Genomic DNA, 25,703 nt, shown 5'->3' with positions numbered 1-25,703 from the left:
TAAGTGTATAAGACTTAATTGTGTAACAAAGGCTTACCAGAAACTGGTGGAGATGGGGTATTTATAAGGAAGTGGCCGGCTTAGGTGTAGGGTTTTGCCGACTTCCTATTGACCAAGGTGAGTCATTAGTAGGATGGATGAGGAAAGAATAATCCCAAAAATATTAATTATGAGATAGTACGGTAGCATCCTTGATTGATTGTTGATATGGATTCCTTAGTTGTTTGAGTTGATCTTTGATTAGAAGAGTATTAAAGATAGGATTTGGCAATTAATCTTATCTTTAATGTCTTTGACTTTTATTCCTCGCCATGAGCAGGGGAGCTTGGTGGTATCGTAGTCTGGTACTCAAGCCTCAAAGGATGTTGGATTGCGTGCGGAAATATTTACGGGCGCTACTCATTTAATACAGGCATTCTTGTCTTCTTAGCGAAAAAGTCCATGTTTCGTCTCTAGGATTTTTTAAATTATTTTTGGCTCCACGATGCCTTGACACATCCTGGGTTGCACCAAAAAAATGGGAGTAGGTGTAGAAAATTTCAAGCTAAGTAGGCAGGCAGAGAATTTTTCCTGATGGTTGTAGATTTTGCACTTTTACTTGAAAATTTAAGTTTTATAGGAAAGGGAAACTATTAGATCCCACATCGCCCAGGGGAGTGATCCTTATATGTATATTCCCATCTCTACCAAGCACAAGGCCTTTTAGGAGCTCATTGGCTTCGGGTTCTATCGGAACTCCGAAGTTAAGCAAGTAGCGAGCGAAATCTATCCCATGATGGGTGACCCACTAGGAAGTTCTCGTGTGAGTTCCTATAAACAAAACTGTGAGGGCATGATCGGGGCCTAAAGCGGACAATATCGTGCTATGGTGGAGTCGAGCCCACCTAGGGGAGTGATCCTTATATGTATATTCTCATCTTTACCTAGCACGAGGCCTTTTAAGAGTTCACTGGCTTCGAGGTTCCATCGGAACTTCAAAGTTAAGCGAATAACGCGTGAGAGCACTCCCATGATGGGTGACCTACTGGGAAGTGCTCGTGTGAGTTCCCAGAAACAAAACTGTAAGGGCGTAATCGGGGCCTAAAACGGACAATATCGTGCTACGGTGGTGGAGTGGGCTCGAGATGTGGTGGACCTCGGGCCGAGATGTGACAGAAACCAATTGCTACGAAACCCTATTTAAATCTACCTTAAGTAAAGGATTATATAAATTTAAGGAGTAGTTTTTATCACAACAAGAAAGAGAGAAAATCAGAGGAATTGTACCCTTTCCTTTAGTCTTCATTTTTGTTTGCCCTTGCGAAGTGTTGAATCGTTGTCGTTTTTCTTCTCCATGTTGTAGCAAGATAAGAAAAAAAATTAATTTATCTTCTTATTTATTTATTTATTTATTTATTAAGCTTATTTGGAGCCGCATGGCTATTAGATGAGCTTGGCGTAGAGCCATGGAAGTGAAGAACGTGGTTGGGAGCCACGGTACTACTACTGAAGATTGGCTTGAAAGAGCCGAGGTGCTAGGTTGGTGTGAGCTGGGGATCGGTGACACGGGTGGCTTGTGCCAGGAGAGGCACTGGGGTGTTGGTTTGCGGGCTAGGCTCGCATAGCGTGTTGGGCTCATATTGCGAGCTGAGCGGGCCTAGCAGCTACATGGGGGAGCAACACAGGCCAGGTCCATATAAGAGGAGGAAAGAAAAAGGTTAGAGTATGTTGGGCCTCTGAGCCGACTAGAGATGAGGGCTAGGTCTACTCGCCTGGCTATTAAAGTGAAAAGAATGAGGCGCGAGCTTCGTTATTTTTGGCTGAGAGAAAAAGACTACAAGGCCTGATACCTTGTTGTTGCTGATGCAAACTACGTGACACATCCCGACCCGGAAAGTCTACCTAGACTCCGAATCGAGTTGTGCTGACCGGCACTCTTAAGGTAACAAAGCCATAAAGTGTAGGGATGTGGAAAATACGAATAAATTTAAGCCTAAAAGTGACTAAATGCAAGAGTACGCATGTAAGCAGAATTGAACCCATTTCACACGTAATGCCAGAGCATAAATATAGTACAGTAAAAGTAAAAGAAGAATTATCCATCAAAAGTATTCCTATAACGACGTTTCCCAGAAACCTTCGTTAACACGAAAGCTCTGCCACTAAAACCAAGAGGGCCCAAAAATAAGGGTGAGTGGGCTTAAAAGTAAAGGAAAATTAATGAAAATGGCTTCAAAATTTGGAGTTTTAACAAAAAAAAACCATCATATAACTTTACTTAATGATAAGGACAAGAGAAAGGAAAAAAAAAGCCTAACTAAAGGCACGTGCAAAGAGCACTCAACCAACCCTTCAGTTGCATAACCCTTTGACATAATTCAAGCATATTTTATTCCTCTAAAATTAAAATTTCAAGTTGAAGTGGGTTCCATTCGATTCAGAACCACATCCGGGGCGGTATGATTAGGAGGGAATCGGTCAGGTGTGAGTTGGGATAGTTGGGGGTTGGGGCAACATCATTGACAACATCGTTGGACTCATCACCCATTTTTCTAGTAATGGTATTGAGCTATTAGCCATGCATGACTTTAACGACGTGGACATTGATCTCTGTCATGTTTTTTTTAATCTTTTTATTGCATTATGGTGAAAGAACTTGAAAATCTGGGACGAGCATCTACTGTTAAGTTTCATAAACAGTATAGTATCGTTAAGTTTCATAAACAGTGTATAAAGTTTCAAAAGCAATGTCGTACCGTTAAGTTTCATAAACCGTGTAGTACTGTTAAGTTTCATAAACAGTTTGTGTGAGGGTGTGCAGGTCCGCGCATCATTTTTTTTAAATATTAAAATTATGTCTTTTTCATTAAAATTTAAGTTCTTTTGTCATTTTTATTAAAATTTAAGAGTTTTTCATTAAAATTTAAGTCTTTTTTAGTAGATAAAGTTATAGCACGGTTTTTTATTAAAATAAACTTAGTCCAAGCCATTTTCATGAAAGTTCCCTAAAAATAAAGCTTTGTAAAACCTTTTCAAAAACATAATAACCCATCGCCGTAAAACAAGTATAATTTCCAAAAATAGCATACTACGTATAGTATGAAAACCAGTAACATCACAAGAATGTCATAATTCACAATATTCAGCATATAAAACACATGACAACCAATAATCACAATAACTCAAATAAACGAACATATGACATCGGATGCTCATCAACATATGCTGACACACAAGCTCATGTAGAGATTTTCTGACATGAACATGGTTGGGTGTAATATGATTCACTCTCTAGTACTACAATCACATGAAGACTAACGCTATGCACATCACATATGAGTCCTAATTGCCTATAGCAATCTAGGACAAGACTATCACCTACAATGGATTCAAAGTGAGCATACCGTGCGATATGAACATACACGTGAAGATTGGCCCTGACCTGGGCGAGTACTAACACCAGTGTAGCACACGATGAGCAGATAACGTAAATATGATCATGCAATGGTAAATCGATAATTCTAGTCGACATAATATTATTTATAACCGTACATATAACTAAGGCATCCCGTAGGATTTATAATGATTTCATAATTCTCATCATTAAGACATTGTTTATAAACATCACGTCGAAAATGCATTATTAATATATATATATATATGGAAACTCAGTAAATATAAATACTATATAAAAGAAAAGACCCACTCACAGATACTTGCAAGATCATATTCGTTCGAGATAGGAAAGTTGGAGTCTCCAATAGTAATCGCACCTAAGAATAATATTAGGTCCCATTAGTATAACTCAATTAAAATGTTTAAATTTGGAAAACGGATGGTGGATTCAGAATCAGGATGTCTAAATATGCTAAGAAGGGTCCCGGACAAATTTTGTAACAAAATCAACGGGAAAGCTAACGGTCAACCAAAAAGTCAATCGAGCCGACCAGGCAGTCAACTATGTTAAAACTTTGGAATTTAACTAAATGGATGCCAAAAACGAACTCAGGGCATCAAAATTAGCCTACAAAGGTTTCTGAGAAAAATTCGAAAAAGTCAACATAAGTCAACCAACAGTCAATAGTTAAGTTAACAAAATATTCTATCGCCGGACGGAATATTTCGTTAAAACTAAAGGCAGGTTAACCGAATATAACTAAGGAATATTCCCTCCAAATTCTGAAGTGGACCCGAGTTGGATCCGGGTTAGGGTTATCGAGTTGGTTCGCAGATCCGGGTTTGGATTTGGTTTTGGTTCGCGGGTCGGGTCGACTCGGTCTAATCATGGGTCCGATTGCCACTTTTTGGGGATTTTGGCCAGGAAATTTCCCGATCTCCGTTTAGCTTCGAATCTCAACCATTTTCAATGAAATAAAAGTCAAAATGAAACTCAGGAGATCAGGAACAAGAGTATACCAAGATATGGTTGAGCCATGGCCAAAAAATGGCCTGCAAAACCTCACGAATGCGCCAAAAAATTAGGGAGAGTCTCCCTTCATTGTTTATGTACCAAAACCATCATCAAAAACCTTAGAAAAGCTAGAAACCTATACCAAAACATGATCTAAGAAGTTTTTGGTGGTTTTTCAAACTTACCTTCATCGGGGAAAACTTCGGGGAATCATGAACAGTGGCAAAGCCACTATGCATAGGGAGAAAAAAAGAGAGGGAGAAAGTGATCGCGTCTCTAGGCTTTGGTTCGTGACGGAGGTGGTCAGGTGGTGTTGCTCGCTGAAGTGCTAGGGTGGTGATGATAGCTATAGTAGATAGCCCACTGCCTTTGAGTAGTCAGTGCAGACAGAGATAGAAAGGAGATAGTTAAAGACGAGAGAGTGAAACGAGGGAGATGAGAACGGGAGAGAGTTCGAGAGAGTCTCGAGAGTGTGGGGGAAAAACTGACATGCGAAAGAAGGGGAAATGAGAAGTGGGGTGTGGGCCCCACGGGCCTGAAAAATTAATAAAATAATAAGGGGAAAAATATTTAGGATATTGAATTTACTAAAATGCCCTCGAGTTTCGTAATTTCGTAAAATCTTCACCGTAATTCCGAAATCAATTCTACTTGCGCCTACGTGTTCGTATAGCGACGAGTACTACACAAATACGCTAAAAGAATGGGTCATACGTCTCTCTATACGATGGTCAACGAAAGTCAACTTTATCGCCTCTATGACATTTTGATCATTTTACACTTATAGTATTAAAATATCGTAAAATCAAGGACGGGTCCTAACACCATAGGGCACTACCACCTGGGCTGTAGGGTGTTGGGCTGCAGCATGGTGCCCCCTATTCTTTGTATGTATATTTTTCTTTCAATTTCTCCCTCAAACCGTCTTCTAAATATTTTCTTCGTGCTTTCCATGCATGAATTTTTCAAGATGCCTCTCTCTAGTCATGGAGGTGACGAATATCCTCCCCCCTAGTATTATCAGGGCAAGTCTTCTAGTAAGATGGGCTACTTCAAGGCTGCTCACGTCAAGATCAATTCCTAAAACTATATTCACTAATAAAATAAGAAAATTGACACTTCATAATTCAAAATTTTTCCCTTTTTTTTATTTTTTATTTTTTATTTTTTTTACTCAACAGTGAAAAACAACTTTAGTAATGATTCAAAGAAAATTCATGCAAAGCAATATGTTTACCTCTCCCCCCAACAATTAAACCAAACATTGTCCTCAATGTTTCAAAAATAAAACTCAAACAATAAAAGACAAACTAGCAAACATGACTCACAACATAAGCCAAGTATGGCAAAGTAAAAAAATAAAAATAAAGAGAAGCGTAAAAGAAAGTAAATCTAGTTGTAGAAGTTGTGAATTCGATCATCTCCATCTTTGATCCACATGGGTTGCCTTCCAAGAAATGCTTACTTTAACGTCTTCCAGCCAGACAGTACGTCCAACTAATCCACACTAGGACCTATGGCATGGAAGGGTACATCATCTACGACATGCTCCTCAAAATGCTCATAGTAAGTCTTCAATCGATGTTCATCCACTTTAAATTCATCTCCAATCTTCAAACTTTTGATTTGGATTGCACCATGAGTAAAAACATTCGTAACAACAAAATGACTTAGAATTCACAAGGGGTCATTGTACGACCAGTCAATTGAATGTGATCAAAGCTACATATTATCGGTGGTAGGTGCTACTCAGTGGTTCTGTCCAAATGTGAAAATGCTTGAAAACGCTCTCGAAAGCTAAGGGAGTAGGAGCTTACCTCATCTACTGAAATAGTAATGGGCAGTATTACATCATTTTTTACTGCGTGCAATCTTTGAAATCCAGGTGCGTAGCATTCATTGATACACGAAACATAAATAAAATATCAACTGCAACACAAATAAAATAAAATAAAGGAGACACAATGCCCCCAAAACTAGGAATAATACTTAGATACTCACTAGTGAGTATTCTATGTACTCACTTTCTGATTTGGTCCAACTTTTTTTTTTTTAGTACAACGATATATTTTACACTTAGGGGAGAGAGAGTTCGGCTAAGTCACACAATGGGCAATTTAATTTGGAATCGAATTTGCCATCCACGAGATTTGAACTTAAAAGTAAAAAGAATAACACTAAACCGTAGTACCGAGTGGCGATTTGACCCAATTAAAAAATATCACATGTTCCTTGTTTTTTTAAAGCCCAAGAAAAATTAAAAACATATCTATTAATTTTTAAACAATAAAATATGTGTTAAAATATTATTGGACAAAATTAAAGTAAGTACTCAATTATGAGTGCCCAAGTATTATCCCCAAACGAGAAAGTAAATAGCGAGTAATGACGATATTCTTGCATGTAGTGGATTGTTTTGAAGGTTGTTTTTTTTTTTTTTTATAAAGACAAATCCAATGCCTATGTTGCACTAACTAGTACCTATTACAAACATGATTCAATCTTGAATTTATGTCAAAAACATGATAAATGCTAAAGAGACTTTCTAATAAGTGGGACTCTTTGTCATCTTACAGTTTGTTCTCAATAAACATTCACCATAGTATTAGATGCTAAGCTACAATAAATATAATGTTAAAGTGTTAGTGCGATACACCAACTTCACCCTTTTCCTTTCAGCGGTACTGAATTAGGGGAAAGATCTTGAAAAAAGAGCAGCATGAAAGACAAACAAGATGCATATTGGGTTGAATATGTAGTGTATCCGGTCTTCAGTATCTAAGTTTGAATCTGTTTCCTTAAATCAAAATAGTAAAAATACCATCAAGTGATCCAAAAAAGATGAAAATTATAATCACACCCTTTTTTTTCCTCCTACGCATTTTTTTTAACAAATTAAGTAAATTAAAATAGAAAAAACAAATATGGTTAAATGGAAGAGTGTAGAGATATGAATAGGGATGACAATTCAAACCATTAAACCCGAAAATCGTGGATAACTACCCAGATGGAACAAATTTGGGATGAAAATTCGGTTATATTTTGAATATGGGGAAAAACATAAAGTATTATTAGGTTATAGTTGTGGATATAACCGTGGATAACTACCCGAATGGAACGAATTTGGGATGAAAATTCGGTTATATTTCGAATATGGGGAAAAACATAAAGTATTATTCGGTTATGATTGTGGATATGGTTATAGGGGGTCCGATCCGTATCCATATCCAAAATCGACCCGAACAATACATATTATATATAATATATAGTATAGAGAGTGTGTGTGTGGGGGGCGCCCCGGGGGTGGGGGGGGAGTTTCGAATAATACATATTTTATATATATATATATTCACCAAACCCATTATCTTGAAAATTACATAAGTTGCATTTCGTGAAAAAGTTCAAAAGTTTTGAATCAAAACCAATGAGAATTCAATGGCTTATGGAAGGGATCAAAGATCAGCCTACATCACCAATATATCTATTATATTATAATGACGACATTAGTATCTATTATATTATAATACACATATTGAACGAATATATTTTTTAGTACTGTTCTAAAAATTCCTATCTAGGCACTAGGTGGCTAGTCACCGTCCTGATTAATGCCTAGGCATTTGAAAATTAAGAAGGGGTGCCTAAACCTGCTGAGGTTCCCGCTTAGACCGTCTAGGCACCTGCCTAGCCCGCCCAGACCCTCCTAAGCACCCACATAGGTTGCAACTCACTTAGACAGAAAATAGATAACTTTCATTTTGAAGTTTATTTTTTTTTCAATAAATTGTAAGATACTTGTTGATTACTTCCCCATTTTTCATTGTGTTCCAATACTTCATAATATATATGTCATTCTATTTTGTAGTTTATGATAAACTTATATATATTTTAAGTATAAATAAACACATATTTACATGAAATATAAAAGATTTACTTAAATTCGCCTGGGTGCTAGGCCCTAGCCCACCGCCCAACTAGCGCCTAATGTGTTTTAGAACTATTGATGAAGATGAATATAATCGTTAACTGATAGATAATCCGTTACCCGGTGGATATGGTTATGGATAATCTCCGATGACTAATTTACAGTTATGAATATAATTATTTTTTATGATTTTAATGATAAGTATAGTATTTGCGTCTCCAAACTGAACCGCTAACATCCTAGATATGAAAGAAAAAGAAAAAAAGTGCGGTCACTGGTTATTATTACCCAAAATAAATGGAGAAAAAAAGAAAAGAAAAACAGGATAAGTAACCAACCAAGGCCCATTCCCGCCAAACATTCCAAAAACCCAAATTTCCCATTTTTGGTCGATTTCCTTAAACCCTAGTACCCTACCCTCCAACCTAACGCACAGCTACTCACACTCAAACCTCAAAACCCCACACCTCCGCATAAACCCTAGCCACCTCTCGCCCACCGCCACCAAGTCTATGGACCCAAACGCCGTGAAAACGGAGCTGGTCCTGATTCTCGACTATGGCTCCCAATACACCCACCTCATCACCCGCCGGATTCGATCCCTCTCCGTTTTCTCCCTCTGCATCTCCGGCACAAGCCCTCTCAAATCCATCACCGACCTCAACCCCCGCGTCGTAATCCTCTCCGGCGGGCCCCACTCCGTCCACACCCCGGACTCCCCCGGCTTCCCAGCCGGATTCACCGAGTGGGCCCAGGCCAACGGCGTGTTCGTGCTCGGCGTCTGCTACGGGCTTCAGTTGATTGTGCAGAGGCTCGGTGGAGTGGTTAAGGTTGGGGAGAAGCAGGAGTATGGAAGGATGGAGGTTGAGGTGGAGAGAAACACCGGGATTTTCGGGTCCAAGAAGGTTGGGGATAAGCAGTTGGTTTGGATGAGCCACGGTGATGAGGTGGCGAAACTGCCGGAAGGGTTTGAGGTCGTGGCGCGAAGCCAGCAGGGATCGGTGGCTGCAATTGAGAGTCCGGCCAGGAGGTTCTATGGGTTGCAGTACCACCCGGAGGTAATTAGGTTTGGTTTGAATTTTTGGTTTAGTTGGTTTTTGGATAGTTTGCTTTGGGAAATTTGGTTTTTGATGCTGGCATGGTTATGTTATTATTTGATTGAATCATTTTGGTGTTAGTCATCATTTGGTATTAAGAAATTAAACTTCTTCTGTTGTTGGTACATTAAATTTAGTGTTCTTAGATTATGTAAATTATGAAAATTTATGTCGATCAGTTTATGTTTTTCCGAGGATTATCAGTTTTAGGAAGTTTGGTGTTTGCTGTTGGCATGGTTATGTTATTATTTGATTGCATCCTTTCAGTGGAAGTCATCATTTGGTATGAAGTGAAGAAAACAACTTTTTCAGTTTTGGTACATTAAGTTAAGTGTTCTTAAATTATTTAAATTCTGTGGATCAGCTGGGTTTCTTCGGAGTGTTATTGGTCTGAAGTATGTTATCGAATTGGGTGTTGATGTTTAATGATTGTCGAACGGCTATGTTTGTCTTGGTGTAGCATAAAAATAACTTTCATCATTAACTGTTAATGCTATATTTTTTCACGTGTTCTGACTCTGCTGTAATGTTTCATTGTTTTTATTTATAATAATAGTTGTGTGCAGTTGCTTTAAATTTCTAGAAAACATTTGTATTTTAGGAGTCTCGGTTTTTGTTTGGAACTTAGTCTTCTTGTGGTAAGAAAAAGTGATGTAAAATGTTAAGAGGAATTGCTCTAGATGCCTATTGTCCTTCTTGTTTGTACTAGCATTTGAAATGTTGAGTATTATCGGTTGAAATTTCAAAATGTTATTGGCATTTAAAATTGCATCATTAAATGAGATTTGAAAATCCTGTGTAGGTGACTCATTCGCCAGAAGGGATGGAGACGCTTCGATACTTTTTATTTGATATTTGTAAAGTCAGTGCAGGATGGAGTATGGAAAATGTACTGGATGAAGAAATAAAAGTGATTAAAAGCACGGTTGGGGCTGAAGATCATGTCATATGTGCATTATCAGGAGGTGTCGATTCCACAGTTGCCGCAACTCTTGTTCATAAGGCAATTGGCGATAGGCTTCATTGTATCTTCGTTGACAATGGTTTATTGAGGTGAGAGCAGAAGCAGTTTAACCACATCGACAGGTTAACACTTTGCATTTGCTGTACACATTAAATTGTATGTTCTGTGCTTCCCTTATTAAACTTTGTTCTTTGTGTAGATTTAAGGAGAGAGAACGTGTGATGGAAACCTTTGAAAAAGATCTTCATTTGCCTGTTACTTGTGTGGATGCCACAGAACAATTTCTTAGTCAGCTTAAAGGTGTTGTTGATCCTGAGACAAAAAGGAAAATAATTGGAAGGGAGTTCATTTGCATTTTTGATGCTTTTGCACATGATTTGGAGCAAAAATTAGGGAGGAAACCTACTTACTTGGTCCAAGGGACCCTGTATCCAGATGTGATTGAATCTTGCCCACCACCTGGAAGTGGAAGGACCCACTCTCACACCATCAAGAGCCATCACAACGTTGGAGGGCTTCCCAAAGACATGAAACTGAAGCTCATTGAGCCTCTTAAACTTCTGTTCAAGGATGAGGTAGCTTCCACCCTCCTAATATTTAGCATATGCCATGCATTAATCTTCCTTTGGTGCACAATTATTGATTTTGTCGTCTTTCTTTCCCTGACGCATAAAGGTTCGCGAATTAGGGAGGATCTTAGATGTTCCTCAAGGATTTCTCAAGCGCCATCCATTTCCTGGCCCTGGCCTTGCAGTACGAGTCTTGGGTGATGTAACTCAAGGCAATGCATTGGATATCCTCCGCCTGGTATATTTGCTTGTCATGGAGTTAAATGCTTGACTACTTTGGTTTTGTAATATTTGTTGGTCACATTTTTCTTTGTTTACTTCTTTTCAGGTTGATGAGATATTCATACAATCAATCAAAGATGCTGGGTTGTACGATACAATCTGGCAAGCATTTGCGGTCTTTTTGCCTGTAAGATCCGTTGGGGTTCAGGGCGATCAAAGAACACATTCTCACGTTGTTGCCCTTAGAGCTGTAACAAGTCAAGATGGGATGACAGCTGACTGGTATGCCCTCAATTGTGCCACATATCGTGTTATTTATCATTTCCTACCCTTAGGTTTGTTGTGTATATTCTCTAAGTCATTAGGCGTGCTAACAGCACTCGTCAATTGTCATAAGTTCCCTGATGTTATGAACACGAATTTGAAAATTTCAGGTACTATTTTGAACATAAGTTCCTTGATGATGTGTCCCGAAAGATTTGCAATAGTGTTCGGGGTGTAAACAGAGTAGTTCAAGACATTACGTCAAAGCCCCCATCAACAATTGAGTGGGAATGATACCTCGTCCGTTCGATGCTTCAGGACTGCACTTGTGGCAAAGTTAACTAGTCTTCACAAAGCTATGATTTTTTGGAGGGGGTTTTGAATGGTAATTCCATGAACATTATGCGAACATCATGATTGTAAGTTGTATTCTATGTTTGTTTTTAGGGATGGCCTTAGGAATCTTGTTCAATGGGTCAAGTAATTTTCTGTCGGGCGATTAACAGAAGGGATGATGTGAAACAATTTAAAACCTTAAAAGGATGATAGTTAATTTTTGGAACTTGAAGGGGTTTTTGTTAAAATACGAAAAACCTCAAGAGGTGATTAGCGTAAATAACTCTAGCCAAAGACATGTTTCCAGACAAACTTGTTACAATAAGACCGATAAAAACACATATGGGTTCGGGGAAAGGATCTCTCGAATATTGTGTAGTTGTCGTTGAACCCGGTAAAATACTTTATGAAATGAGCAGAGTAGTAGAAAATATAGCTAGAAGGGCTATTTCAATAGCGGCATCTAAAATGCCTATACAAACTCCATTCATTCTTTCTGGATAGGAATGTAGAAGCAAATGACAAATTCATGTCCATTTTTAGGAGAAATTATGGGGTGGAAAGTTTGGGAGAAACTTTGGGGTGGGGAGAGGGCATCTCATTCTCACCCATATGCTCAAAGACATGAAAACATCTCACTCTGATCTATTCCTCAAGTTTTAATATTTGACACATGATATGATGGGACGTCAAGTGAAAGTGAATTCGTTTCATGTTGTTGCTCTTCATCCAACCTTTTTTAAGTCTAATTCAATGTCACCAAACAACTATTTTATCCGGGCGTTCAGAAAACATCTCACTCTGGTCTATTCATCATAGTTTTAATATTTGACACATGATATTGATGGGATGTCAAGTGACAGTGAATTCGTTTCATGTCGTTACTCTTCATCCAAAGTTTTTTAGTCTAATATAATGTCACTAACTTTTTTATTTGGGCGTCCAAAAGAAAGAATTTCCCAAGTTAAAATTAGGTAACGATAGACTCAAGTTCAATGGAATCTGGATCCTCGTCGAATCCTCTTTTTGAGGATCCTGGAAATCAATGAATCGTGTCCATTCATTGTACATTGTGCGGTCATAAATCATTTTAAATTTTTTTATTAAAATTAAAACAAACAGTACCTAATAAAAACTAACCACATGATATACAATGAACAGACACAATTCATGGATCTTCAGGATCCTCACAAAGAGAATTCGGAGATGATCCTATTGGAGTTCAATGAATCTAAAAGGCCTTTTAGTCAAAATGGTCCCTGAGACTTGCATAGCACATAACTTTAGTTCCTGAGATTTAAAATCAATAAAAGTGGTCCCGAAGATTGTCCACCATCCATTATTTTGGTCTTTCTGTTAAAAAACTCCGTTAAGTTGAGGGTATAACACATAACTTTGATATCTGAGATTTGCATAACACATAATTTTAGTCCCTGAAATTTACATAACACATAATTTTGGTCTCTGAGATTGTCCACCATCCAACATTTTGATCTTTCCGTTAAAAGGTTCAGGGACCACTTAACGGAGTTTTTTAATGGAAATACCAAAATAATGGATGATGGACAATCTCAGCGATCACTTCTATTAGTTTTAATTTTAAATCTTAGAGACCAAAGTTATGTGTTATAAAAATCTCATAGACCATTTTGATTAAAAAAGTCAATCTAAAATTCACTCGACTATGATGGGATGGGGCTTGTACGAAGAGATAACTACAGTAGGGTTAAAATTCAACTTTCGTGTTGCTTGGTAAACTTTGTTGCTTTCACTTCTTGTCTCTATTTATTATTTTTTGACAATTGGGGGGGCCTTTGGGAAAATATGAATCCAATCCATAGATTAATCATGAGTGCACTGACCTTAGCACCTTCAAACTCTTGAGGATTTGGAAATTTGATTGGAGTACTTATCTAGGATTAAAAAGATATCCTATGTAGAATGATTAGACACTAAGGTCCTAAGTGTGAAATCTATCATCTCTTCAATTATGCATTTTAACCCTTTTTATCAATTCTTCTTTACAAATTAACATGACCCTAAGGTGCATGAATACCCATCAAATGTTGACATAAATCTTTCTACAATTCTCATCACGACTAACGTGACAGCTCAAGTATAAAAGTAGTTGTCTTATCGCTTGATTCAACATAAGTTATGTTTTTCTCTTATGGTAGGCTTATGATGTCAGCATAGACCTATGCTCCCGATACCTTTAAAATGTGTAATATACATAAATACATAAGGGGACAAATATGTGGCATCATATTTTTTACACAAGATTTGACACAAATATTAGACCATTGGATTAGCTATCCTATATTGAATAGGGAAATCATGTATGGCTGAACACCACTGTGAGAAAAGAAGAAAATTTCTTACCACCGCTGCCGCCGTCGCCGCCACCAAGTAACCCTTGATGAGAAGGAAACTTGTTACACGCCTATATTGAATAGGGAAATCATGTATGGCTGAACACCACTATGAGAAAGGAAGAAAATTTCTTACCGCCGCCGCCGCCGCCACCAAGTAAAGGGTTTTTGGGTTTGGGTTTGTTTCCAAAAATTGAAAATGATTACTAGGCTGCAACTCTACGACGACCACATCTGGTAATTCTTAACAACAAAATTAGGTGGACTAGTACAATCAAATAGTAACATGTCCTTGAAGAATTTCAACACGAGTCATAAGAATGCAAGAGACTCGGAGATGACGAGGAGACAAAAAACAAAGAGAGAATTCCAAACAAAAAAAAAAGAAAAAGAGATCGAGCAGACCATTAAAGGGAAAAAAGAGAGAATTAAACATGTAAATTGTTATTGATACTTTTAAAATCTCATTTAACACTTCAAATATTCTAAAACTAGAAGAAAAAAATACAGTTACGAGAGTGTAGAATAAGATTTTTAGAATCCTAATTACAGTTCCCTTAAACATAATTAATATAAATAATTGAGAAATTATAATTCGAAGTTCAATTTTTATTTCTAATATGCATTTGTTTGATAAAATTAATTGACATGTCGAATTATATCTCAACCATTAAAAGTGAGTTGATCTAATAGTAAGTTTGTGCCAAGTCTTGCGTAATATATATATATTGTATAATAATAATGAGAAAGCAAGGAAAAAGTATAGGGATCTAAAATAACGGAACTTAGCAAGTGGCGATTTACCACAACGATGGAGAAGAGTGTTGCCCTTGCACTATGGCATGGGTTCGAACTTCGTCAATCTCTAATCTAACAAATCTATCATGTGAAAATAAATAAATAAAGGACCTTGTTAGTGAAATAAATTGTCTTCTCTGGGTTGTCAAATTTGGAATGAACTCAGGAATTACAGGAAACATCAATAATAGTGACGTTCGGAAGCCATTGACGTTGACGCCGACTACAATCAGGCCATGGCTGAAAGAGAGACAAATAATAATGGTATGAGTGTTGTCAAATTTGGTATGAGTGTTGGTATGAGTGTTGTCCAATTTGGTATGAGTGTTGGTATGAGTGTTGTCAAATTTGGTATGAGTGTTGTCAAATAATAATGGACCACTGCAAACATTACACCTTACCTTTTCTTTTCTGTCTACTGCTGCAAGCATTCTTTGTCGTAATTTCTTACAAGTTCTATAATCATTTTGCACATTGCCAATTGTATTTATAATCACCTCAAACATAAAACTTATGTCGTAAGAAAACACTGTCTAAATCGTTAAATCTTAAAATTTATACAAACATGTATGTTATACGAACCTTGTCTAATCTTCGTACTCGAATGGCGAACAATCGACATCTAAAAATTTCAATGTCATTCTTGTGTGCAATGTTATCCGTTCTCTGTGCAAGCAATAACAAACTGGTATGTGTTCAACGCTTGAATACTACACACGTTTTAGCTGTTAGAACTTAAATCTTCGATTTTCAATCTCAATCGTTCATTTTTTGTACCACTCAATGCTACGTACTATTGAAGCAAACTTGATAACAATAATAATGCTTCTTTCTGTCTAAAACTATCTGGTTCTATAACAAACTGATTTCTAAGCCTCCTTGAGTTGATCACACTCTGCTGAATGAAATGCTGCCTTAAAACTCCAAGCTACAGGTCAGGTTTCTTAGGTACAGAATCACATATAAATAAATTCTTGAAGAAAATTATGCATTTAACACAAGTCCTTAATTCCTTTCACTAGACTATGACGACGACGACTATTACCTGCAGGAAAAGAAAAAAAAAAATCCTCAGAGAGGCTCATGGTTCTTACACCGTCAATCTACAGATCCTTTCAACGTTATGCAATTGTACAATGACAGAATTCGAGAGATCACTACGAACGCGAGATACATCAACTTCTGGCAATTCTGTGAAGTGCTTGCTTGATTGTCCCCGTTGATGCAATACTCGTCCCCCTGAACTGCAAATTAAGAAGAGAACGATGGTTAGTTATTTGCAGTAGGCCTCCAAGAACCCAAGTGCATCACATGATGGTGAATCGTTCCCTTAAACCACTGAAAAATGTAAGATAGACCATATTCTTCATGTAACTATAATTTCATACCCTGGATTTAATGGTCAGGGAAAGAATCCCATCTACGGTGGATGATTGAACCGAGTGAGTATCTAAATGAAGCCGGCTTGTGGTATCCATGATCTCTAGCAACACTCCTTCCCTCCAAGGACATTTCATCTCTATTAGAACATCCTTGTTGGTCATATTCACTGTTATATTGTCACTTGAACCGTTCTTCGATACAATGTGACTGATTTCTGGTTCTGTTTCATCCATGTCACTGGCCTTCCTCTTATAAACTATGGGCTTCTTCCCGTTGCTAATTTTGGTGTTGCAACGGTTGTCAGATGTTCTTTCAACTGTATCTTGGAGTTTCCTCTTGATTTTTGCTTCTGAATCTGTTGGTTCCCGTAACGATTCCAACTCTTCAACCCTTTTCTGAAGATCTTTCAAATACTCTATTGCATCATCTAATATGGATACTTTGTCCTCCTGTGTAAACAAAGTCGAAAAACAAATTACTTCGCATTTGATGTCAGTAAACAAAATCTTGAATGAAGTTTTACCTACCTTGCTAACTGAGGGAACCATTGATTTCAAAATGCAAAATCTTTCGTTCAGTTTTTCCCTTCGCCTCCTCTCAGATAATGCATGGTTCGTACCAATTTCATCGGGCTCTGGTCTCCAAACTCCATTTGCATTGCTTTTATCTACTGGGGACACTAGCACACAATCAACATGCATCTGAGGAACTTCAAACAAAATCTTCTTCAATAGTTTTTGCGGTGTTCCACCTCTTTGTGTCCGACATTTTACAAACCACCCTCTCTTCCAACTGGTAAAGCTGGATTCCTGATGAGAATTCCGGAAGTGTGGCCCTAAAACCAATTGGTGTGAGCTCTTTAAAAGGGCAGAAAGAACACTTTGATACTGCAAGTCATTGCCTTGAGGATCTGAAGAGGTCATTTTCGTGTTATTGCACTCTTTAAGTTCTTGCGGACGGTGATCATTTACCTTTTCAGTCTTAGGACCGAAGAGAACCTTTTCTGGGTACACCAAAGTCTGAGATATACAATCACTGGAATCCATGGAATGATGCACAAAATTACTTATCTCCTCGTCCATAAACTGCCAGCTTTGCACTTGAGAAGCTCCTCTGTTCATCCCTTCAATGATGAATGAATCATCAACTGGTTGATTCGGACGACCCAAACAATTTGAACTGTCATCGGGTGAAGTCACATCCATTTCTGGGCATCCTACAACAGGAATGAATTTGGTGTCAACCACATCATCATCAAGCATGGCGCAGGCAAGATCATTGTCGTTTCTTGTGCTTGCTGCACTAGGATTGGTTCTCTTGGAAGCTAATATTGGATACGGAGCCTCCAAGAAAGATGTTTTAACATGCTGAATGATACTAGGGTCCTCCAGAACCTACAAAAAGAAAGTAAAAATATGCATTGGATCAGAATTTGGAAACAATATGTAATTCTAATTGAATATACCTGAGGCAGGATTCTAAAGCAATAATACCTACCAGCTCAGTCACACCGATCTCGATCACTCCTCCCAAAAAAGGAAAACATACAACAGTCTGGAAAGCAAACAAGAAAAACATGCTTAGATTAAGAAATCATCTTTGTGCATTCATTCCGCCCAATATAATTGTATAATCTGCAGAAAACATTTTTTGACAATTCGGAATCGGCTCTGTCTGAAACTGTGGCGACATATACCAGAAAATTTATCTTATGCTTGTATCCGTACCTGAATGGATGCGCTCTGAGGGTGACAGATACAAATCCAGGCATCGAAAGAAAACCAAACAGAGAACAGATGTTTTAGTACTTCATTCTGAGCAAACTAGTCAAGTAACTTGAACCAGAAACCAATCATGATACTTATATAAATGAAGAAACACCAAGCTACCTTTGCTAGTAGTGAACGAGAAAAAAATTTACTATCCGCATAGTGAGCATTGCATAGCCAGGTAGGTTTACCATTTGCTAATGTTCTTCCCGGCAACCTGAAAAAGTTTAGGGAAGAGCATTGTAAGTTATAAGAACTATGAAGACATGAATGTAGAACAAAATATATTCTGTCTTTTACAAAATACAGTGCTTATTGTCTAGCCAAATCAAAATCTCTTTTCAAGCTTCAACTTCTAAAGTTCGCAATTGACGCTATGGTTGATCAATGAATATAATATCAGAATTGGCCTAAGATTCTATTTGAGTACAGAAGAATTGTGAAGAATAAAGTTACCCTTGGCCAATGTTGAAGACGAACGACATACAAACTAGGTAATACCACTCAGTATCAGCGAGATCTTCCGGTGATAATGATGCTGAAGGCCTTCTAGCCTGAGGACTTGCTTCGCCCGCTGAGAGGGACTCATAAAGCTCTCTCAGTTGCTCGCTCCTTTGCAAACCCATTTGGTCAGCATTGAGTTCTATGGCTTGAACTGTTTTTCTGGTCTTTATATCTCCATTGTAGTACCCATCACCCCACTCTAACACCCTACAAAGTTAAACATTGCAATTCGTAATGCAGATAAGACAAGGACAATGCCATAATATTTTAAGAGATTTATATATCAGAGAGTGAAAGGATTAGCCTTAATCTGAAGGGTTTAGTCTAATTATTTAATGAAGTTTCAAATCCTGCTGATAATGCAGAAGAACAAAACCAAGAGAACAAAAAGATGGGGGGAAAAGTTGCAGAAAATTAGAAATTCAAAACACAAACACACCCAACAACAACAAACACAAAGATTTTCTGGGAAATTTTGTACAAAAATTAGGACTTTTTTTTTTCCTTCTGGAGGCCGCCAAAATACATACATAGTATTAGTTCAACTAACCAAAGTTGAAAAATAAGGTGAAAAATCAGTACCCTGGTTGCCTGGCTGAAATGGACCAGAAGATTCCATAGCTCCACTGGATGCTTCTCACAGCAAGCGCAAGCTGTTTTCTCGGGTTCTCTGGCACCGCCATATCCAAAGCTTTAAACTTTGAGTCTTTGCCTTTGGAAATTGAAACAAAAGCCACTCAATCACCACCAGATACAGATAAAATCTTCCTTTGATTTACTCACTTCCAAGCAGCAGAACCCAAATCTTGGTTTCTACTCTTTTGTCAAAAAACTTCCCCAGAAAACTCAGAAGACCTGCTGTTTTTAGCTCAAATACATGCTGCTATTTCTCAAACACCAAAAACCCAGATGGGGTTTGACTCTCAGAGGCAGCAGCATGATCTTACTGAAGCAGAAACAGCCTCCAAGATTGGAAATTTCAGAGAAAATTTGGTTCTAAAATGGTAGTCCATAGAGAAAAGAGGAGCAGGTAAAGCTTATTATTATCAAAAATACAAAAAAAAAATAAAATAAACGAAACCTAGTTAATAGAAAGTAAAGGCCATCACTTGGACCTGTAGTGAATGAGTTACCCTTTTTGAACAGAATCACATCACTCACTTTCATGAAATTACACAAAAAACACAAAAGAAAAGAAAAAGAGAAGCAAACAATATCTTAGTTCTTTTTTTTTCCTACCGTAAAAAGAGCTACAAGCTATCTGTTATAGAAAACCAGCAATAAGAGGTGGGGGCAGGAGCAGCAGCAGCGTGAAGCTTTTAACACCAACACAAAATTAATAGGTTAATAAAACCCAACAATTAATGATCTGGGTTTCTTTATCACCCCCAAAACTGAAATATTTTGGGCCTACAAACACAAAACAAAGAGCCGAAACACCAACTTTCCCAATCTGTGCTATCTTTTTTTCACCACAAAAAAACTCAAAATCCAAACTCGTCAAAACTGAGAAAACGGGTAGGAAATGATTGCCCCACTTTCCCCTGCATTGCTTACTCTCATGGATTTTATGAGCAAAACCCAAAAGAGCACAGATTGATGATGGGATGGCAAGAGAGAGGGATTCTGTTGGAATTCTACTTGACCCAAATTACATGGAAATGCAGAGAGATAGGGAGACAGAAAAGAGACGTAGTAGTTTGGTACAGCAAGCACTGGTCACATGAACAACTGCACAATCACTATTAGCAGGCGTCGTATGTGCTTAATGGTGGGATTTGGTGAGGAATTATAAACAAAAAACCAAGACTAATTATTGTCTCCCTTGCCTTGCCTTTTTTTTTTTTTTTTTTAATTTTTTTATTTAGTTCTTTTTCTTTTTTATTTTGTTTTAGGAAGGAGAAATAGAGTAGCACGCCATTTGAAATTTATCAATGTCTAAATCTATTTTTATTTGCTCAAAATCTATTTTTATGGAGATGCACGATACCTATTATTTGGGTGCAATTCTTGTCTAGTAGTTATGATTGAGGTATTTTCGATGTCGTAATTATATATTTAATATTTTGGTCATTTAAAGAGTACTTTTAAAAGAATAAGAGTAAACTACCGTTTGGCTCCTTCAACTATTATTACAGTTATAATTGACCTCATAAACTATTTTTTTTTAGTAACTTTTTGATCTATTTAAAATCAGCCAATTCAGTGTTAGATTCGATGAAATGTTATCCCATTCTCCATCAAATATTGGCACGACTGACCCTCAATAGTGAATCACTTGTGTTCGGGCTAAAAAAAGAATTTCACCGAGGAGCCCAATTCTATTTTGAAGCCCAATCGTTGTGTGTTTGTTGCAAACCAAGCTTAAGTTCACGCGTAAAGTGCAAAACGAAGAGCGTGCAAATTCACAATCATACCATGCCAACAAACACAAATAATTTATAGTTTGGACATTCAAAAAATCATGCTAAGATCATAGGAATCACGCATATTGATTAAGCTATGTTGTAGTACTATTATATTAATACTTTAATTCATACCACGCCAAGCACGCGACATGCTTAAGTAGGCCTAAGCCATATAATCGGCTTGCCGAGTAGGTTGTGGTGTGGACGGTTACAAAGTTCACTGGGCCTACATGGAATTAAAGTTGTGAAGGCTTTGGGCTGCTTGGGAGCACCAAAAATCCAAGCCCACACCTTTAATTTCACGTGAGAAGGCTGTGAGAAACAACCATTACCCTTTGTCTTACAAACCAACAAAACACTCCAGGAACCAACCAAAAACCTAATAAGTTGACTATTATCATGTTTTGACCTAGAGACTCGCACCTCACTTTAGTGTGCAAAAGGAAAGAGCTTTACTTGTAAACACAAATTTCCTGTAACAGATAACAATAGAACATGTGTACAAAGTAAATTTGTATTAATGAATTTGTAGGGTTACAATATCTGTTTATAAGTTTCCTCTAATTCGAGCTCCAAAAAATATGTAGATGTGTAGGTTATCGATCCAAGGATTGCAATGACTTGATCTCAGATGAACAATTACCTCAAGGTTTTGGCTCTTGGCAATTTGAAGGATCGGCACGGGTAGTAATGCTTGATGATTCTTCGAAGATTTGATGAAGAACACAAAGAACTTTCTGAATTCTTCTAAGTGCTTTGCGGATTTGGGCTTGAGCTTTTGGCTATATCTAGGTTCTTGAATGATTTATGGATCCCTTTTCTTTGCATTTGGGCCTTGTATTTATAGACTTTTTGAGCCTTGCCTACGGATGGATTTGGACTTGATTTGTCACTTGGTTCGTGATTTATTTCCATCAATCAATCTTGCCCAATTTGACATTTCTATTTATTTTAATTTAAATTAATTAATTTGTTTAATCTAAATTAAAATCAAATATTAATTTCCGCCAATTGTTGACATGTATCTTTGATGACTTGTCCGGTCTTGATGTGTCATATGCCACATAAGCCCCTTGCATGCCATGTAGGCCCTCACATGCCAAAATTTAATGTGTTTGGTGATAATTTATTTTCACCAAAATTTGCATGTCTACATTACTATTCTAAGCTCACATAGGAAAATGAGGGAGAAAACAAAGAAGAGTGTAGACAAAGATGGTGCAGGAAAAGAAGAATCAAGGGTAGTGTGTTCAAGTGAATGATTTGAGACTCGAGCAGTGGGTAAGAGAATTCAAGTGAGTAGATTGCGTTATCGTAGATGAACCCTAAATGGGTGTATTTGTATTGTGGGAGAGAGATCTTTTTAGGATAAAATCCTAGTTCTAAGCCGGGAGAATTCTAGAGGATATATAGTAAGTAGATATTGCATCCTCTTAGGGGTTGTGATTACTTGTGGCCCACTCTTAACCCTAGATTGTAGGGACTCCAAGACTTATAGGATCTCATTGTGTTCGTATCTGGATCAGATTGAATGTCCAAGCATGGTCATCTAGTGGAGTCGGTAAGACTCTACAACGAGTAGAGTGATGGTGGCACCCTACTCCGTCTGATACAACTTCGCCTAGAACTGGTGAGTCCATGACCAGACTTCTGAAATTACATAATTTGAATCAGCCTTACTCTGCGCCGTGGTCCACCGTCGCCAACAAACGCACCGTAGTGCTCGCTGCCCCAATTCCACGAGTAGACATCACACTGTCGGAGCCGGAGCCGGATCCACGCGCCGATGTGGTAGGAATTTAAAGGGCTTAATGGGATATACCTTCTCTGGTAAGGAATGTCATCAAACTTAACGAAACAGTGGTCATCACCGTCAAGTTTAATGGTGACGGTAGCCTTTCGTTGTCAACCGTCGCAGAAAATTGGAAAAGACCCAGAAAATGGTTAAAAAGGTCTCTCGAGCTTGAATTCAACCAAAAACTATACAAATTTCACAAAAATTAGTCCCATAAGGTTTAGAGACTTACCCAAAACCAATTTAGGAGGAGAAGAGGTTGAATCCACCTCGAATTCGACGAGAGAATCTCGAATAAGGTTCTTCGAATCCTAGAAATTGGTTAAAGTTGAGCACAAGCTCCAAAATTCACAAACTAGCCGGAGTTTACTTAGAGAAGATGACCGAAAATTGGGCGTATACATCGAGAAACATGCAGAGATTTAGAATATGAACATTAGGCTTAAACCTCAACAATTTCAGTTCCCAACAAATGAGGAACAAAATGAAGGCACTATAAACCCAAATTGACCTCAAACTCGACGACATTCTTGCTGGAATTCAAAGTCGGAGCTGGACATGCATATGCAGAATATAATATGGCTAAAAACACGGATTCAAGCTTAAATCCAACACAACATTCATTTCCAGTACCAATATAAGCCCATAAATTAAAGAGGAAGAAAGAATCTTACCAGAGACAGAGAGTTAGAGCTTGAAGCTCTCGGGACCCATGGCAAGTCACTGCCTACTGCTCCGATGGCACATGCATGGGTATAGATATGTTCCTCTCATCCCAAGGATTAAGGTTTCATGATTTTGGAATCTGATTTACTTCAATTTCGAAGAGTAAGAATGATGAGAGCTCTCGAAGCTCTAGAGAGAAAGTGAGAGAATTCAGAGTTAGAGAGAGAGAGGGGTTCGCATGAATGAGGAAAAAGAGACAAACGGAGTGGGTATAATCCCACTTAAAATAGTTTTAAGTGAAATTATGATTTTGCCCTTACATAAATTTTAATTCACAAATAGGCCATCGGGATCTCAATTCGTAAATTAGTTTTTACATTAAAATAACATACGAGAACATAACTATGAAACGTAAGAAAGTATAAGTTAATAACCTCGAGTAGTGGCCCAAAAATTTATTAGGGCACCCACTCAAGGGCAAAATGGTCATTTCACATGTCTCGAGAATAAAATACAATATTTTAAGGAACGGGTTGTAACATCGTTGTTGAAAGCTTAACTCATCTGCTTCTAAAGAAATACAAGACTAAAAAGTTTTTGCACTATGTACTCTATGAAAGGAGCTTAACTAATTAAACTGAATGCTTCAAATGTGACTACTAATGAAAGAACTAGAACAGTCTAAAAATGTCATATGCACGTACTCCTGCCTTGTAAAAGTGAGAAGGGACGAACTGCGTTCCTAAGAGTTTAGAATAACGTTTTTTGAAATAAGTAGGCATTGCTCTCAATTACTTAATTAACAAAATTGCAGGCCCTTTTAAGAAAAATAAAATAAAAATACATAGACAGTTTCAAATATTATTCAATTATTAAAGGTGTCCATGTACATATAAACTTGTAATAAAAACTCATGTTAATGATTTGATTCCTTGACATTACATACTAGGTGATGGTGTACGGACGAGAGCCTCATGGAATCATGTTCCGTATATATTTACCTGCGAATGGGACAACAACATAATACAATTTTTTGTTGCCTAAACGTTGTCCTTGGTCTGTCTTCACGTTTTGCCTTTCTTATGTAAACTAATGAGCTTTTAGTATCAATATATTGCTTCACAACTTGCAAAGTTGAAACTGACCAGTATATATGCCCGTTATTAGAGCTGTTGCTGCTGAGGCAACATAACAAAACTCAAACTCCTCTTTAGACCTAGCAATGCTTATAGAGGATTTAGTCCAGTAAGAGCATTCCCAATGAGGGACTCTATATAGGACTAAAGAAGTGGTGGATATAGTCCAATTTAGAGCTCCAAGAAATCTTTAGGGCTCTAAAAAAGAATCTCTACCAATAAGGGTCTATATATCTTTCAGGCTCTATATGGGGCTCTATCTTTTATTTATGTAGTAATTTGATTACGCGGTTATTTTTTTCTTAATTTTTCTTAACTTGATTTTTGGACGTGTTATCTTAAATTTTAATTTATGAACTTTTTAACCTTAAAAAATTCAAATTCTGATAAAGTTAGATTTTATCACTTATGCACTATTTTAGGTTCTCTTATCTCAATCACATCCGTTGTTTTGTTTCTATGAAATCAAACAAGACAAGATTCCATTTCATAACAACTATTTGATTTGATTATATTATATCAATCTCATCTATTGGTTTATTTCTCTGATTTACACATTCTCCGAAGTCAAACAAGATTTTCATTTCATAACAACAATTGGATTGGATTATCTGATCACAATTTAGTTATGTTATTGTTTATATTTTCAGTTTAGGTCTCTAAACTACCGATGTTAAATTTCATCACTTTTTTATGAATTTTTCAATCAAGAAAATTTAACACAAAGCACTATGGTTTTTTCTAATCAATCACACAGAAAATAGTCGTTGTTTGTATATGTTTTCTTAATCAAACAAATGGTTGAAAAAAAAAAAAAAAAAAAAAAAAAAAAAAAAAAAAAAAACCTTGAAATCCTAAACAGTTGAAAAATAAATCCTTAAAATCATGTTTTGGAAATAAAAATGAGGCTCACCCATTTCTAAACTAAAAAACAAGCAAAAACCAAGATTGGGCCCCAATTTGGTGTGGGTCCCCCTACTTTTTGGGGCTAGATGTAGCCTAATTTTTTGCTACCCAAGGATTGAAGTTGCTAGCTCATGTGGTGGATGTAATTGAAATTTTTACCAGGTGGAATAAACTGCAATTTAAAATCTATATACGTGCT

General features: G+C 37.3%; 2 protein-coding genes across 2 annotated transcripts; one reads left to right on the top strand and one right to left on the bottom strand.

Annotated features, from left to right (window-relative positions):
• Positions 1 to 8,690: 8,690 nt before the first annotated feature.
• On the top strand, positions 8,691 to 11,995 carry LOC137713088 (uncharacterized). Its single transcript, XM_068452341.1, has 6 exons — positions 8,691 to 9,373; positions 10,215 to 10,465; positions 10,576 to 10,951; positions 11,052 to 11,183; positions 11,274 to 11,449; positions 11,602 to 11,995. The coding sequence occupies exons 1-6, from the start codon at positions 8,828 to 8,830 to the stop codon at positions 11,723 to 11,725; spliced, it is 1,605 nt and encodes a 534-aa protein (XP_068308442.1). The 5' UTR covers positions 8,691 to 8,827; the 3' UTR covers positions 11,726 to 11,995.
• A 3,668-nt stretch (positions 11,996 to 15,663) lies between these two features.
• Positions 15,664 to 19,897, bottom strand: LOC137712683 (transcription factor EGL1-like). The gene is made up of 8 exons (XM_068451814.1): positions 19,176 to 19,897; positions 18,546 to 18,800; positions 18,210 to 18,306; positions 18,048 to 18,062; positions 17,818 to 17,874; positions 16,848 to 17,714; positions 16,326 to 16,769; positions 15,664 to 16,181 (listed from the first exon to the last, which is right to left on the bottom strand). Exons 1-8 carry the CDS (start codon positions 19,274 to 19,276, stop codon positions 16,113 to 16,115), a joined length of 1,905 nt encoding a protein of 634 aa, XP_068307915.1. The 5' UTR covers positions 19,277 to 19,897; the 3' UTR covers positions 15,664 to 16,112.
• Between the last annotated feature and the right edge of the window lie 5,806 nt (positions 19,898 to 25,703).

Source organism: Pyrus communis, chromosome 13, assembly GCF_963583255.1.
Source record: "Pyrus communis chromosome 13, drPyrComm1.1, whole genome shotgun sequence".
NCBI lineage: Eukaryota > Viridiplantae > Streptophyta > Magnoliopsida > Rosales > Rosaceae > Pyrus > Pyrus communis.
This window is presented reverse-complemented; position numbering and strand designations above follow the sequence as displayed.

Coding starts and splice junctions, on each gene's coding strand:
- LOC137713088 (XM_068452341.1), top strand. CDS start 8,828: ATGGACCCAAACGCCGTGAAAACGGAGCTGGTCCTGATTCTCGACTAT. Junction 10,466..10,575: donor GTTGACAATGGTTTATTGAG/GTGAGAGCAGAA, acceptor TTCTTTGTGTAG/ATTTAAGGAGAGAGAACGTG. Junction 10,952..11,051: donor AACTTCTGTTCAAGGATGAG/GTAGCTTCCACC, acceptor TGACGCATAAAG/GTTCGCGAATTAGGGAGGAT.
- LOC137712683 (XM_068451814.1), bottom strand. CDS start 19,276: ATGGCGGTGCCAGAGAACCCGAGAAAACAGCTTGCGCTTGCTGTGAGA. Junction 18,307..18,545: donor GTCTTCAACATTGGCCAAGG/GTAACTTTATTC, acceptor AAACTTTTTCAG/GTTGCCGGGAAGAACATTAG. Junction 16,770..16,847: donor TGGTTCCCTCAGTTAGCAAG/GTAGGTAAAACT, acceptor TTGTTTACACAG/GAGGACAAAGTATCCATATT.